This window comes from Nothobranchius furzeri, chromosome 2, assembly GCF_043380555.1.
Source record: "Nothobranchius furzeri strain GRZ-AD chromosome 2, NfurGRZ-RIMD1, whole genome shotgun sequence".
NCBI classification, from domain to species: Eukaryota; Metazoa; Chordata; class Actinopteri; order Cyprinodontiformes; family Nothobranchiidae; genus Nothobranchius; species Nothobranchius furzeri.
The window spans coordinates 16977061-16993378 of record NC_091742.1 but is presented as its reverse complement, the minus strand read 5'-3'; the positions used below and the strand labels follow the sequence as shown (position 1 = coordinate 16993378).

General features: G+C 44.5%; 2 protein-coding genes across 2 annotated transcripts; both read right to left on the bottom strand.

The window, feature by feature from the left end:
- Positions 1 to 2268: 2268 nt before the first annotated feature.
- On the bottom strand, positions 2269 to 3720 carry LOC139061925 (NADH-ubiquinone oxidoreductase chain 5-like). The gene is made up of 2 exons (XM_070541859.1): positions 2873 to 3720; positions 2269 to 2356 (listed from the first exon to the last, which is right to left on the bottom strand). The coding sequence occupies exons 1-2, from the start codon at positions 3718 to 3720 to the stop codon at positions 2269 to 2271; spliced, it is 936 nt and encodes a 311-aa protein (XP_070397960.1).
- Positions 3721 to 5295: 1575 nt separating this feature from the next.
- On the bottom strand, positions 5296 to 14637 carry nt5e (5'-nucleotidase, ecto (CD73)). Its single transcript, XM_070544572.1, has 9 exons — positions 14075 to 14637; positions 13371 to 13593; positions 12727 to 12915; positions 8379 to 8576; positions 7153 to 7307; positions 6818 to 6926; positions 6594 to 6743; positions 5764 to 5964; positions 5296 to 5689 (listed from the first exon to the last, which is right to left on the bottom strand). Exons 1-9 carry the CDS (start codon positions 14420 to 14422, stop codon positions 5526 to 5528), a joined length of 1737 nt encoding a protein of 578 aa, XP_070400673.1. The 5' UTR covers positions 14423 to 14637; the 3' UTR covers positions 5296 to 5525.
- Between the last annotated feature and the right edge of the window lie 1681 nt (positions 14638 to 16318).

The window sequence follows — 16318 nt, the reverse complement described above, 5'->3', positions numbered from 1 at the left end:
ACATCAGTCCAGACAAGAGCCGAGCAAATAGAATAGAGGATCATTCCGTCTGGATGTGGATGGAGATTACATTTTACAGCAGCCTGATCATCATTTAAATAAAACCATCACCTGTCTTCTAGTCCATCAGCATTATTTTAATTGATGTGTGTGTGTGTGTGTGTGTGTGTGTGTTTTCCACTTCCAACACTGGTCTAACCAACCAGACCAGCGTGTCCAGTAACACATTAATGTTACAATTAAACAGTTTCACTTCATGTAGGCTAGGAACGTTTCACCTGCCGTGGCCCGACCGCTTCTGCTCCACATAAACTTTGTGCGTGATCAATTGTCTCTACAGGTGCTTTATGAGCTGCTATTCTGCCTCAGACTGGATGCGTCATGCGTCTCCATATTAGAGACGGGAAAAAGCGCTGTTCAGCCAAAGTTGAATAATTTCATAAAAAGAACATTTTTCCAAGCTCATCCATGCGGATCAGTGTGCGTCGGGGTAATTCTTTCAAAACAGCCAGCATCCTTGAGTTTATCCGTCAAAATAAAAGTCTAATATAAATATCTGTAACCTGCCATTTAACTGTTTTGCCTTCTTGTGAAGATTGTTGCAAAGAGAAACAACTAAACTTGATTAACCCCAGAGCCACGCGCACTGTGCTGTGCGTCGTGACTGTGAATGAGGGGAAATGATTTAATCGGATCCTTTTCTTTTCAACATGGTTTAATGTAAAGTTTCATTCAGTACAAACTTTAGTTACACCAATCTAACGAGACAGAGCCTGGATTTGTATTCTGAACAGTTTAAACATGTTTAAAACGGAGACATGCGTGACGCGTCTAAAATTCGCACCTGCTCCGCTATTATGGAAATTAAACTAACAAGGTGTATAACATCAAATTATTTTAGGCACAGACAACATCTCCCACACTTTTGAAAATCTTGCAACGCCCCTGGTCGCTCGTGTACGTCAAAGTTATCTTTTATAAGAAGATATTCAATAAAACGATTTATATAAAGTGGATCCAGAAGTTGTAGCCCGTCTCTGCCTACAATATTTTGATATTTTTCACCCTGTTGGTGGTTTTACTGAGCAGGTGCCACTTTTGTCATACGTTTCTTTTAAAAACATGTTTAGACTGTTCAGAATACAAATCCAGGCTCTCAGAACCAGAGCGCATGTGAGAAGGTTCCTCCCACTGAAGCGAGTGTTTTCCAAACCCTGTCTCTCAGAGAGACTTGTCACTTAGAAAATGTTCCCTGATTATGAAACTTTGGCTGAATAGTGCTTGTTCCTGTCTCCAATGTGGCGACACATCCAGGAGCCGTCTGAGGAGAAGCCCAGAATCTGACATCCTCCAGCTCAGGAAGCGCATATGATTACGCACAAGTGTGACGCGTCAACCCGGTCTCACAGTAAGACCGGGTTGGACCTGTTCAGGTTTACGCAGACAATCTTTACATTTAGAATTAGCATACAGATGTAAAATTAATGCAGTAAAATATTAAGCTTTTTATTTAAATATCCATTAATTATTTTACAAGCACAGAGCATCAGATGGATGGAAGAGCCGCATGCGGCTACAGAGCCGCCGACCCCTGTGCTAGCCTATATTGTCCCCAGCAATTTTTAAACCCCACTCAAGTGTATGGTTATTGTCCCCAGCAATTCTGAAAACAAACTGACGCCCTTGGGTAGGAGATATATAGTGAACAGAAAAGAACCCAGAACAGAGACCTGCGGTACACCCCAAGGCAGAGGGAGAGAGGAGGAGGAACAATCGCCAATATGAACAGTAATAGATTTGTTGGATAAATAGGAGCAAAACCATTCAAGTGCAACCCCCTTTACCCCAACCCAAGACTCAAGACGGTCCAGCAGAATGTGGTGGTCCACAGTATCAAAAGCTGCTGAAAGGTGTGGCAAGAGCAGTAATACCTTAGACCCAGAGCCTGATGCCACCAGGATATCATTTAGCACCCTGATCAGGGCTGATTCAGTACTATGGTGTGGTCTGAAAGCAGACTGAAACACATTAAATAATGACTTATTGTCCATGTGAGCAAAGATTTGCATGTGAACAATTTTCTCCAAAACCTTTGAAAGAAATGGGATTTTCGAGATGGGACGGAAATTATCGTAAATGGAGTGATCCAAACCTGGTTTCTTCAATATCGGCTTTATAACCGCATTTTTAAAAACCGTAGGAAAAACTCCAGTACTGAGACTAGTATTAAAAATGTTCATTAGAGCTGGGCTCTGTGTAAACACTGAATCACGTATCAATCTGGGCAGGAGGCAGTCCACCGGAGAGCCAGCTGGCTTCATGGAGCTGATTAACTTCACCAAGGCAGGAAGCTGAACTGGAGTAAAGTCCGAGAAATTAGGTGGACTTGGTGGATCTACGTGGACAATTTGTCCTAGATGCTGGAGGCTGAGTCTAATATCGCAGATCTTATTTCAAAAAAAGTTCTGTAAGTCAGTGCATAACTCAGCAGTGGGAGTAAGGCCAACAGACTCAGTTAAAGATAGTACAGAATTAATTGTGCTATACAGTTTCGACTGGTCTCCATGGTGTTGTGAGATGATGTTAGAAAAATGGGTGTTTCGAGCAGATCTCACAGCTCTCTGGTAGCGGAAAAGAGCGTCAACCAGGAGTTGTTGAGAGCACAACAGTGTGTCCTTTTTCCACATTCGCTCCAACACCACCCCCTTTTATTTATTTATTTATTTTTATAAATCCCCCCCCCCCCCATCCTTTCTTTCCTTCTAGACATTCTTCTAGATATAAGATTCACATTGTAACTGTTCCCAAAGCTCATATATTTGTATTTGTGAATAACTTCAATATTACAAAAAGAAAAAAAAAGATCCTAAACAGGACATAGATCCTAAACAGGACGTAGATCCTAGACAGGAAGTAGATCCTAAACAGGACAAAGATCCTAAACAGGACAAAGATCCTAAACAGGACGTAGATCCTAAACAGGACGCAGATCCTAAACATGACGTAGATCCTAAACAGGATGTATATTCTAAACAGGACGTAGATCCTAGACAGGAAGTAGATCCTAGACAGGACGTAGATCCTAAACAGGACATAGATCCTAAACAGGACGTAGATCCTAGAAAGGAAGTAGATCCTAAACAGGACGCAGATCCTAAACAGGACGCAGATCCTAAACATGACGTAGATCCTAAACAGGACATATATTCTAAACAGGACATAGATCCTAAACAGAATGTAGATCCTAGACAGGACGTAGATCCTAGACAGGAGGTAGATCCTAAACAGGACGAAGATCCTAAACAGGACACAGATCCTAAACAGGACGTAGATCCTAAACAGGACATAGATCCTAAACAGGACATAGATCCTAGACAGGAAGTAGATCCTTAACAGGACATAGATCCTAAACAGGACATAGATCCTAAACAGGACAAAGATCCTTAACAGGAAGTAGATCCTAAACAGGATATAGATCCTAAACAGGACGTAGCTCCTAAACAGGACATAGATCCTAAACAAGACATAGATCCTAAACAGGACAAAGATCCTTAACAGGACATAGATCCTAAACAGGACACAGATCCTAAACAGGACGTAGCTCCTAAACAGGATGTAGCTCCTAGACAGGAAGTAGATCCTAAACAGGACATAGATCCAAAACAGGACATAGATCCTAGAACGGAAGTAGATCCTAAACAGGACGCAGAACCTAAACATGACGTAGATCCTAAACAGGACATATATTCTAAACAGGACATAGATCCTAAACAGAATGTAGATCCTAGACAGGAAGTAGATCCTAAACAGGACATAGATCCTAAACAGGACATAGATCCTAAACAGGACGTAGATCCTAGACAGGACTCAGGTAGATCCTAAACAGGACGTAGATCCTAGACAGGAAGTAGATCCTAACCAGGACATAGATCCTAAACAGGACATAGATCCTAAACAGGACAACGATCCTAAACAGGACAAAGATCCTAAACAGGACGTAGATCCTAAACAGGACATAGATCCTAAACAGGACGTAGATCCTAAACAGGACATAGATCCTAAACAGGACATAGATCCTAGACAGGAAGTAGATCCTTAACAGGACATAGATTCTAAACAGGACATAGATCCTAAACAAGACATAGATCCTAAACAGGACGTAGATCCTTAACAGGACGTAGATCCTAAACAGGATATAGATCCTAAACAGGACGTAGCTACTAAACAGGACATAGATCCTAAACAAGACATAGATCCTAAACAGGACAAAGATCCTTAACAGGACGTAGATCCTAAACAGGACATAGATCCTAAACAGGACATAGATTCTAAACAGGAAGTATATCCAAAACAGGACGCAGATCCTAAACAGGATATAGATCCTAAACAAGACATAGATCCTAAACAGGACATAACTCCTAAACAGGATGTAGATTCTAAACAGGACATAGATCTTAGACAGATAAGGGATCCTAAACAGGACGTAGATTCTAAACGGGACGTAGATCCTAAACAGGAAGTCAATCCTAAACAGGATATAGATCTTAAACAGGAAGTTGAATCTAAACAGGATGTAGATCCTAAACAGGAAGTAGCGTAATGTCACGTGACACGGGAGATAACGTTATATTTTATACATATTAGTTTCAACATAAATATATAACAAGCCTTTTACTTTTTGAATTGTGTATATGTTTATCAAATTAAAAATATAAGTGAGTTACTACCCGCTAGCCACCGAAGCTGCAACTACTAAGCAACTAACCAACCATAGATAACTTCTTTGGATCTGAAAAAAAACAACATTTTAAATCAGTTGACTTACTTTTAAACTTGAAAATCGTCCCCGAAGTAGCTGCCGGCTTCTGATCCGCCATCCTTTTGAAAATACTGCGGTGTATTCTGGGTAATTTTTGACCAAGGCTAGGCTACAAGACACCTCCCGTGTATCCTTGCTCAGCTAGCTAAACGGCTAACAAACGGAGAACACACTCCTCGGTAGAACATGAACATTGGAACACGTCTTGGCGGCTCCCGATGACGCATCTCCTAGGCAACCGGGGCGGGGCCAAGACATCAAGGCAAGGTTCCTTGGCATTGAGAAACACCCAGGAGGTAGATCTAAACAGGAAGTGGATCTAAATAGGACGGAGATCCTAAACAGGAAGTGGATGCTAATCAGGAAGCGGGTCTAAATACAAAAGTGGATCTAAATATGAAGTAGATCCTAAACAGGAAGTGGATCTAAATAAAAAGTAGATCCTAAACAGGAAGTGGATCTGATTTGCTTACGTGAACATTTGAAACACTTTAATCTGTAGAAGCTCAAACTCAAATAATTAAAGCCACTTGTTGGCACCTTCAGTGGTACACCCCCACCTGGTGGGCTGTAGAGGAACTGCAGTGTCAAAGTTCACAGAGGTCTGAGCGGGTTTGTCCAGTCTGTTTATGCTGCTCTGTGATCTGTGAATGTTCTGGTTCCCTTCATAAAATTGTTAAAATACTTTCCTGTGTTCAGAGTAAAGTTACTGACTCCAGATCAGCCACAGCAGACCCAGGAGAACCAGTGAAGAACCGGGTCCCTCCAGTCCAGAGGCTGAGCTGTAGAACCTGATGCGTCCCTCAACAGAAGGATAGACTTTCTGTCTCTGAGCGATGTAGTTGGACACAACAGAAATGTCCAAATCTCCTGAAATTGAACAGAACCAGAATCAGTAAACGGGTCTGGAACGTTCCTGACGTCTTCTCACCAGGAAGTCTTACCACTGTCGTGTTTCTGCTGCTCCTCTTTGATCATGTGGAAGTTGTCCCCTCCATCCACCAGGTAGGATGGCATCACCACCTTGTAGACCATCTCGTCTCTCACTGCTTCGTACTGGGGAACACGGCACTTGGTGCACAAGATGCTCAGGGTCTTCACTCGGTGTCCTGGGAGTCTGGAAAGGTCATACTCCACACGGAATCCTGTCGGAGGACACAGAACCATCAGTCTGGTTCTCCTGGAGAGAGTCAGAACCTCATTCATCTGATTCTGTTGGAACTAAGCAGCAGCTTTGTGATGTTCAGCCCCATAAACGCTCCCACCAGTCTGTCCGCATCCTCCTGTCCCAACTAATTGCTCACTTCTAGGAAAACTGCCAGGTAGGAATGATGCACGCATCAAACATGGACTGAAACCATCCAGGTCTCTAAACTCCATCATAGGTCCAGATCTGGTCCAAACCTGTTCCATCTCTAGACCGCTTCTAGTACTGTAACTGAGCCCCAAGTCCTAACGTGATCCCAGATCCTGGTCCGGATTCTGGTTCCTACCAGACCCTCGTTAAACCAGCGGGAACAGAGGAAGTCTGATAGCTAACCAATGTGAACCAGGACTTCTGGGTCAGAACAAGAGTTTCTAACGTCAGTTCTGTTGGATTCTTGGCCTCCTTCTCCCATCGGTGCTGGAGGTCTAACTGAAGAACGGATTTGAGGTTCTGATCCGTCGCAAAGAACAAACAAACTTCTCCGGTAAGCTCCTCTTCATGGAGCCATCCTAAATCTCTGACTCAGGGTTCTGCTGTGGTACCATCGGGTTGGACCCATACAGATACCTGCAACCTGCAGGAACTCTCCAGATCGACTGCCGTGCCGTTTCACCGAGTGCTCGAAGGCTTTCTTCAGGGTGGACCCTTTCAGGTGGACCAAATCAAAGGTTCCTCCGAATGGCAGAACAGCTAGCAGGTCCTCCATCGTGATGGAACCTGCAGACAAACACAAGAACCTCCTCACCACTGGGTCGGGTCTGAGATGTCTCCATCTAGACCAGAACCAGTACCATTGCTGGTGCGTTCATTGATGGAGCTCCGAATTCCGCCTCCGTTCATGATGCAAGCGCTCACATGGTTCCACTGGTCTCCGTCGGAGAACCTGATGAAGTTATCCAGCTGGAGAGAGAGAGGCCTCCAGTCAGGTTCTAGGCTGCATGTCTCAGACGGTCAGGATGAATGAATGAACGAACGAACGAACAGACTTTTTCTTTAACCAGCACAAATATCTTTCATCCTAATTTGGTGTAATTAAATCTGAGAACACAGATGAGATTTTCAATCCAAGCCCACATTTAATCAGAACTCGGGTTGGTCCGTTTGGACCCGGGAATAAAACCCTCACCATGGCGTCACAGATCAGGTTTCCCAGGTTGCACTCCTGAGAGCGACACGCAAAGTTGGAGCCGTTCAGGAACACCAGCGTGTGTCCCACCACCTGGGACGAGTAGTTGGACAAACTCTTCTTCCAGCTGTCCACATCAGCCAGAACCTTTGGATCTGACAAAAACAGAGTTCAGGGTTAGAGCTGTTCTGGTACCAGAACACATTCTGACTCGAGAGATGAGCCACGGACTGGAACCAGCAGCCCGTCTCAGCTGGTTCTGGGATAAACTGCTCTAGTGCAGAGGAAGTCCGAGGTTATCTGACAGGACGCTCCTTCCTGTCCTCATTTCCATCAGGGAAAGGAGAAGTTTCAGGCCCGGTTCTGAAACTTCCTGAGCGGATGATGCTGCAGTTAGGAGTTTGTTTTAACCTCTAAACCTCAGAAGAAAGAAACAGAAAAACACAAACGTTACCATTTCTTCTGCTAAAAAAACCGCCGTAGCAGGGGGCGTGGCCAAATGAAAATACGGCATGACATCACACAGTGATGTAAACCGGGACTCTTAAGCCTGAGTCATGCTTCTGCGTGTGAGTCAGTGCGGAGACACACAACGCCATTATCTGTCCTTGCGGGCCTGCTGGAGAGCCTCGCAAGGACGGACGGAGTCGAGCTCTCTTTTCTAAACATCCGTCCGTCGAGACGGAGAACGCGAGCTTGTGATTGGTCAGGGCACAGCTGTCGTCTACACCGCCGCCATTGCGCCTTCAAAATCATAAAGAGAGCCGAGGATAACTAGCGGCAGACACGGAGAAGCTTGCAGAATACCTCGCGAAAAAACTCTAAAAATATGAACGTTTAATTGCCCGTGACTGGAGGAGTGAAAAGATACGCAGCAAGCATTTTATTTGTGGACGGAAATGACAGGAAATGTGGGTTTAGAGGTGGGGAGCACAGGAAGAGGTGGAGGAGGATGAGAGACAAATTTGTCTGTGTTAAAACATCTCTTATATACAAAAAAACATAATATAAACACGCGATCTTGGACCGATACATGACAGGATACCACAGAACAGCGCTACGCCCTCTGGTGTCCTGGCGGGGAATTGCTTTGCAACACTCTCCAGGAGACGGAGAAGTATGAGGGCAAAACGTCTCCGTCCGTGCGTGTCTCTCCCTATTGGAGCTGACGGAGAAGCATGACTCAGGCTTTAGCCGTCTGAAGGAACACTGAACAGAACTGGTACCGGGCGGGATGCTGCTGTCCAGCAGGATGGGGTTCCCTGAGGACTTCACCACGTTGCCTTCTTCATCAAAGGTGACCTTTAGATGACCCAGATACTTCCCAAAGGCGTAGGCCTGCACCACTGGAACCTCCCGCCCATCCTCCGACGTCACCATGAACGGGTATGGACCTTCTGGGAACTCGTTGGAGGGAGCACGTCCTGGAAAACCAATGATTCCCACAGAAGAAAGTCAGATCAGTTTAAAAAAAACTCTGATAATTGAGGCGCACCTTCAGAGTCAGAGGAGCCCAAAGCACTTTACACTACAGCAATTCATTCATCCATTCACACGCTGATGATGAGCTACCATGTAGCCACAACTGCCCTGGGGCGCAGGGGCAGAGGCGAGGCTGCCGGGCAGTGACGCCACCAGTCCCGGACCACAGAACATCTGGACCGGGTCGGTAACAGGTCCCAGATGTTCAGCTCAGCCCAACTGGATCAGAACCGAGCCTGTTGCTTGGTAACAGCTCATTTCATCAGACTTTAGACCAGGGTTTTTCCTGCATTCAAATGTGCGTGGCGGCTGCCTCCAGCTAATGTTGTGCCGCCCCACTCTGATTTCATTCTGCCCCCAGCTATATGGATGTGATTTTAACTGCAGTTGCAGCGTTGCACCACTAGGGCGCTGTATCAGTTGCAGTGCACCGAAAAGCGCTAAAAGCGCTGTGGAAAAAAAAGATCAAAAATAGCTTTTCTCGCTAGTTGGTACATATCTATGGTTGGTGCTATTGACGTCCTGATTTTCCCCCAGACTCTTCCATATCAGAGCAGGGCTGTACAGTGCGACAAAAAAAACTGTCTGTGCGTGTCTGTCTATTTTTAAACGTAGCACTGGTGCAACATCTTTGAATTACTGTACTATTTTCCCCAGAACTTTATTGAACAAAAGTAAGTTACGTGTAAGAAAATTGCTTTTTACTGGTGCACAGTGTGGTCATCTGGATGCAGTGGAGGAAAATAAAGGAACCAGCAAAGGCAGAAACGGTCCAAAGTTTGGGATCGAAAGAGCAGCTACACCCAGATTGGCTAATGCTAAAGCTAACGGGTAGCAGTCTCATAATCAAGTGGCGCACAGAAAAATATATGATGATCGTAAAGCTAAGAAAGACTAAACTCTACAAGCGGATGAAAAGTCCCCATCATCCCGCTTATTCTGCATCCCTGGGACGTAATTTTGGGGGGGGACGGGTGGGACATGTCCCCCCCACTTTTTCAAAAGGCAGTTTTGGTCCCCTACACTTTTTTCCGTCCAAAAACAATGTTACGCTCCATTAAATGGATTTCGTTGAGCACTAGGACCGAAACGGAAACCGGTTTCCTATTAGACCCGCCCAAAAGCTAATCTATTGGCTCTGCTGATACTTGCTAACGTATTATTGGCTGTTGCTGCTGTCACTCAAGTTGTAAACAGTCAGAACGTGCTCACATTGTTTTGCTAGTTTGGAGCCGCTAGGGAACACCGGTACTGAATCACATCGTCAACTAGACGCTGTGTAATATCAGAGCTCAGCTCAGCTTCCATTACACAACATTTGAATAAGTGTTCATTTGTGAGTCTTTGGTAGTTAGGCACAGCCAGGAGGCAGCATGTCAAGAAAACGAAAAGTGGATATAAGAGACTTCTTTCAAAGTCAAAATGTAAGTTGGAACATGTGACACCCCTGCATTAAGCTCAGACTCACCTCCTCCTTCACAAACATACTCAAAACTAACTTTTACAAACTCATCTCCTCCACATAACTGACTCCTCAGACACAATTTATTCGTATTATTATAATTATTATTTTTTTATTACTATTATCATCATAATTATTATTACTAGTAGTAGTAGAAGTGTAACTTCAAAACTTTAATCATTTAACTTTATTGTAAACTTATCTATTGCAATGTATATGTTCACATTAAAAAGCTCTGAAAAATGAACAGTATCATCATCGTCAACAGATTTTTTTAAGCTTAATGTCAAAGATGTACACTTTTCATTAGATTTATCTTATTTTTTCCATTTTTTTGTGTGTTGAAATGCAACAACTGTTTAAACACTTTTAAGGGAAAAACATATTTAATATGTTTTCATACACTCAAATGTTAGGGTGATGATCATGTGTAAAACATTAGTTCAGCATGTCCTCTAACACAGCAAATGAACAAACGGCCAGATCTCAGGAGGACCGTTTATGTATAAATAATTTTTATACTTTTGACTAGGCCTGGGAAAGTAACAAATTTTGCTGGACGATATTTTGTCCAACAAATTGTTGATGATAAACGATATTGTCAACATTATCTAGACCAAAATAACCACTGTTAATATATCATAATAATGCAAGTACACCCTTTAAAATGCAACAAAGAAACCTTCATTTAACATTGAAATGTCTAGAACCAGAACTTCTAAATGAATAAAAATAACAAACAAAAATTAAATAAAAAAGGAATCTCACTCCCTGTTAGAAAATGTTGCACCAAAAACAATAAAAAAAGACCCAAAACAATAAATACAATGGCCTATCCATTGTCAACAGCCAAAACTGCACTTCAATAAGGATGGAAAAATTATTGAGATGGGCACGTGACGTGTCAAGGGGTCTTTACATAACACCCCCCACCCCAAATCCGCACAAGCCTGCTGTGTCCCCCCCACTTCTGAAATCAAAATTTCGTCCCTGCTGCATCCGGCAGAATCAGAACTGCTGCATCCACGAGTCACATTACTGCTACAAGTCTGCTCCACACACAGGAGCATGATGTACAGCAAGCCGTTGTAGCATATAATTCACAAACGCTTCTATCTTTGAACATAATTTAAACTGGATTATTGCTAACCCGTACATAATAGACATGCCACCGTTACACTGTTAGCAGCAGATATTAAATGTTGTTACCATTTCCATTACAAATGCATGTTAATGAAATGCATTATAATTTACTGGATATATTTATGTGTTATTTTGACTAAGATGAGTGTAATTAATACAAACCTAAAATGTTACTGAAATGTAGGTCAAACATTTAAAAATATTTTAACTATAAATATCAGATGGGAAAAAGGGAACTAAACACCAGTCTAATGCATATTATTGAGCCTTTCATAATAAGAGCCTGTTATTTCAGCCTGATAATTTTGTTGTTTTATTTCATACTTTTTAGCAGCAAACCTGTTTTGTTTCACTTGACACGTTGTCAAATGGAATATTCTATTAATCAATTCAATTCAATTTTATTTATATAGCGCCAAATCACGACAAGAGTCGTCTCAAGGCACTTCACATAATAAACATTCCAATTCAGGTCAGTTCATTAAGCCAATCAGAAATAATGCTTCCTATATAAGGAACCCAGCAAATTGCATCAAGTCACTGACTAGTGTCAGAGTCTTTACAGCAATCCTCATACAAAGCAAGCATAAAGCGACAGTGGAGAGGAAAACTCCCTTTTAACAGGAAGAAACCTCCAGAGAATCCTGGCTCAGTATAAGCAGCCATCCTCCACGACTCACTGAAGCTTAGATTAGAACACTTAACGAAAAAAAATTTAGCCTTTAAAAAAGTGAGGCAGTTGAATGCACAGAGTACGTATGTGCTGGCGCATGGTCAGGATGGTACCACCTCTGTCTCAGTTTGAGCCAGGATAAACCCTGCTTTAGACCAACATCAGAGTGGCCAAGTCTCAGAACCACATGACCCACTGAGGACGTCATCGATCAGCTCCTTGCTGACTCAGGAGGACCTGGTTCTTGTCTGAAGAATACAAAGGAATGAAGGTCTTCTCTGAGCCAGGGTGGGATCCTCATGGAGCAGGAACGTTTCTCTGTGGTCTGCGGTAAGCGTAACTACACACTTCCTGCCTTTCCCACCCACTGTCTGGGCATGTAGAAGTATTTATGGAAAGCCGAGGTGGCTGACAACATGTTTACTGCAGGAGGAGGATGAAGATTTAAATCTTCCTGACTCAGACGATTCCCTCAGCTCAGGAAAATTCTCACCAGGAACTCAAACACTGGATTAACGGAGAGAGAACTCTGGCTCAGATTATGAAAACATTTATAAGTGTTTATAAAATCCTTCCCTGTTGGTTCCAAAATCTGAGCTAACATCTGCTTCCTACTGGGAACAGCTGGGAATCAGCCAGGATCAGCAGGGACAGTGAGAAGGGAATGCTGGGATTAGATCAAGCCTGGAGAGCAGAACCTGGTTGTTCAGAACTGGACTAAAGGTTCTGAACAAGTTTTACTGAGATGTTTAGTTCTGTCTGATCAGGAGAACAACTGGGTCAGACCACCTGGACCAGAACATTTGGACTCTACCTGTGTACAGGAAAGTGTTGGTGTGACCTCCGATGACCACGTCGACCCCTCGGACCTTCTTGGCAATCAGCTGATCCACGGAGAAGCCTGAGTGACCCAGGGCAATGACCTTGTTGACCCCGAGCGTCTGGAGTTTGTCCACCTGTGGCTGCAGGGCAACGACCTCGTCCTCAAACTTCAGGTGAGGTCCTGATGGGGGACAGACAGGTGAGACTCAGACCTGCACAAGGAGCCACTAAACCCTGAACCCTCCATGTTTGCCTCTGCTGGAGGTTTGTAGATCCCAGTGGGAACTGGTTTATGTTCAGACTGATTACTGGGTGAGCTGGGTCAACGCCCTCACACTGAAGCTGCTGCTGAAATGTTCAACTCTTCCTGAGCTGGACCAGAACCAACCCTCCCTCATGGTTTCTGGTTCAGATCTGAGGTCTGGATCTGTTCTGGACCAGAACCAGAAGTTCAGACTAAGACCCCTGACCCAGTCCAGAACTGCTGACCCACTAGATAACTCCTCAGAATTCCCATCCAGCAGCAGACCCAGACAGGAAGGAGAGGAGGTCACACTGGAGGAGTTCATTTCTGGCTTCATAAAGCAGGAAAACATCTGGGAGGGTTTGGACCTGAACCAGCTGGGACCTTCTTACCGGGTTTAGACAGGGTCGCGGTCTCCCGAGAGGTGTACCCCACCACACCCACCCGCTGGTCGCCAACACTGAAGATTTTATAGGGCAGGAAGGTGTGTCCAAAGGTGGAAGCCAGGGTCTGGTCCGGGCGGATGTTGGCACTGACAATGGAGCAGTTGATCTTCTCCAGGAAGGGTCTCAGGAGTCCATCCACTCCGTTATCAAACTCATGGTTCCCAAAAGCCTGAAGAGCAGACAGAATGGTAAATGACCTGTAGCACCTTCCAGGGTTCGGCGACCCCCTAAGGTGCTTTACAACACAACCAGTCAATCATTCATTCACATGCTGGTGGTGATGAGCTACATCTTAGCCACAACTTCCCTAGAACACACACCGATGGTCCAGTCGACCACCCCCAGCACAACAGGACTCGAACCTGCAACCCTTCGGTTATGGAAGGTCAATATTGTTAATAACAATAATCCTTATTATTGTTGTTATTATTGATAACAATAACAATAATAATTGTTAATAATAATAAAAACAACCATATTAATAACAGTAATAACAATAACAATTATAATAATAGTAATAATAATAATAATAATAATGTGGATGAAAACATATTTAAATGATTTTTGAAACATTTTGGTTGCTGGAGAAGAAAGCAGCAGAACCTGGTTCTAGACCTTTCAGGGTCACCGGTTCTGGTTCTGGTCCTTACCATGGCGTCGTAACCCAGTTTGTTCATGAAGTGGGCCGCCTCGGCTCCCCTGTAGTAGTTGAACCAGACCGTGCCCTGAAACTGGTCCCCGGCGTCCAGCAGCAGCACGTTGGGCTCGGTTCGGCGGATCCGGTTGATGACCGTGGCTCTCCGGCCAACGCCGCCGTAACAGCCGCCGCTCCCGACGCACTTCCCGGAGATGTTGCTCGTCTCCTCCACACGCGCGTGCACGTCGTTGGTGTGCAGGAGAACCAGATCCCAGGCGACCACGGGGGCCACGCAAAGTCCGACCAGAACCAAGACCAGGAGCACGAGGAGAACGGGACCGCGGCGCCTCGCGTCCATCATTTCGCTGTGGGACTGATGGAACCAGAACCAGAACCCTCCTCCTCCCGACTCTGGTGGGGGGCGGGTGTTCTGGTTTTTCTCGTGGCTCAAAAACTTCCTGCCACCCCACTGGAGGAATATAATCTGAGATTAGAGCTTCGGAGTTGTGGAGCGAACACCAGAACGTCTGAGTTGAGGAACTTTTTGAGTCAATCTTGTTTGAAGCTGCAGAGAAACCAGGTTTGTGTTTATTCTGGAGCTTCCTGCTGTAGCTGCAGCGGTTTGGGTTTTTTCTCCTATTTTCAGAGAAACGTCTGAAATCAGGTCTAAAGATTCCTGCAGAGCTGGAAAACCGCAGCAGCCTGTGTTCCCACAGAAATCCGGCTGCAGAGGGAACGTGATAAAGAAACTACGTTCAACAGGTTTGGATCCACTTCCAGCTCCTGGGTCACTCTGCTGATGATGTTTGTGACATGTGACAACAGGTCCGGCTGTGTGCCAGGCCCACAAGCTCCCACAGGAGGATCCTGAGCTCTGAAGGCGCTCTGACAGGTCAGGATCTGAATAAAAACAAAAAGGAGCAGCTGCCTGAAGGAGTGATGGATCAGAGCCAGAACCAACAGCATTCTCCTCGTTCCTCTCTTAATTTAACCAAAACAGGTGAAAAAACTGAAAACATGTTTTATATTCTGTTCTATTCTAAAAGCCATGCTTTGCTCTGATTACTGTTTCACACACTCGGTCTTCTGTTGATGAGCTGCAAGATGACGTCATCTGAGATGTTTTCCACCAGTCTTCAAGGAGTTCCCAGAGGTGTTTATCTCTTGTTGGCCCCTTTGAAAAGTCATGAAAATAACTTTTGGCCTGTACTGTAACACACACACACACACACACACACACACACACACACACACACACACACACACACACATATATGTGTGTGTGTGTGTGTGTGTGTGTGTATACAGTGGGGCAAAAAAGTATTTAGTCAGCCACCGATTGTGCAAGTTCTCCCACTTAAAATGATGACAGAGGTCAGTAATTTTCATTATAGGTACACTTCAACTGTGAGAGACAGAATGTGAAAAAAAAATCCATGAATTCACATGACAGGATTTTTAAAGAATTTATTTGTAAATCAGGGTGGAAAATAAGTATTTGGTCAATAACAAAAATTCAACTCAATACTTTGTAACATAACCTTTGTTGGCAATAACAGGGGTCAAACGATTACTATAGGTCTTTACCAGGTTTGCACACACAGTAGCTGGTATTTTGGCCCATTCCTCCATGCAGATCTTCTCGAGAGCAGTGATGTTTTGGGGCTGTCGCCGAGCAACACGGACTTTCAACTCCCTCCACAGATTTTCTATGGGGTTGATGTCTGGAGACTGGCTAGGCCACTCCAGGACTTTCAAATGCTTCTTACGGAGCCACTCCTTTGTTGCCCGGGCGGTGTGTTTGGGATCATTGTCGTGTTGGAAGACCCAGCCACGTTTCATCTTCAAAGCTCTCACTGATGGAAGGAGGTTTTGGCTCAGAATCTCACGATACATGGCCCCATTCATTCTGTCCTTAACAAGGATCAGTCGTCCTGTCCCCTTAGCAGAAAAACAGCCCCAAAGCATGATGTTCCCACCCCCATGCTTCACAGTAGGTATGGTGTTCTTGGGATGCAACTCAGTATTCTTCTTCCTCCAAACACGACGAGTTGAGTTTATACCAAAAAGTTCTACTTTGGTTTCATCTGACCACATGACATTCTCCCAATCCTCTGCTGTATCATCCATGTGCTCTCTGGCAAACTTCAGACGGGCCTGGACATGCACTGGCTTCAGCAGCGGAACACGTCTGGCACTGCAGGATTTGATTCCCTGCCGTTGTAGTGTGTTACTGATGGTGACCTTTGTTACTGTG

Coding starts and splice junctions, on each gene's coding strand:
- LOC139061925 (XM_070541859.1), bottom strand. CDS start 3,720: ATGTTTAGGTTCTGCGTCCTGTTTAGGATCTACTTCCGTTCTAGGATC. Junction 2,357..2,872: donor CTGTTTAGGATCTATGTCCT/GTTTAGGATCTT, acceptor ACTTTACTCCAG/TTCAGCTTCCTGCCTTGGTG.
- nt5e (XM_070544572.1), bottom strand. CDS start 14,422: ATGATGGACGCGAGGCGCCGCGGTCCCGTTCTCCTCGTGCTCCTGGTC. Junction 6,927..7,152: donor ACCTGATCTGTGACGCCATG/GTGAGGGTTTTA, acceptor CTCTCTCTCCAG/CTGGATAACTTCATCAGGTT. Junction 5,690..5,763: donor GCAGCAGAAACACGACAGTG/GTAAGACTTCCT, acceptor GTTCAATTTCAG/GAGATTTGGACATTTCTGTT.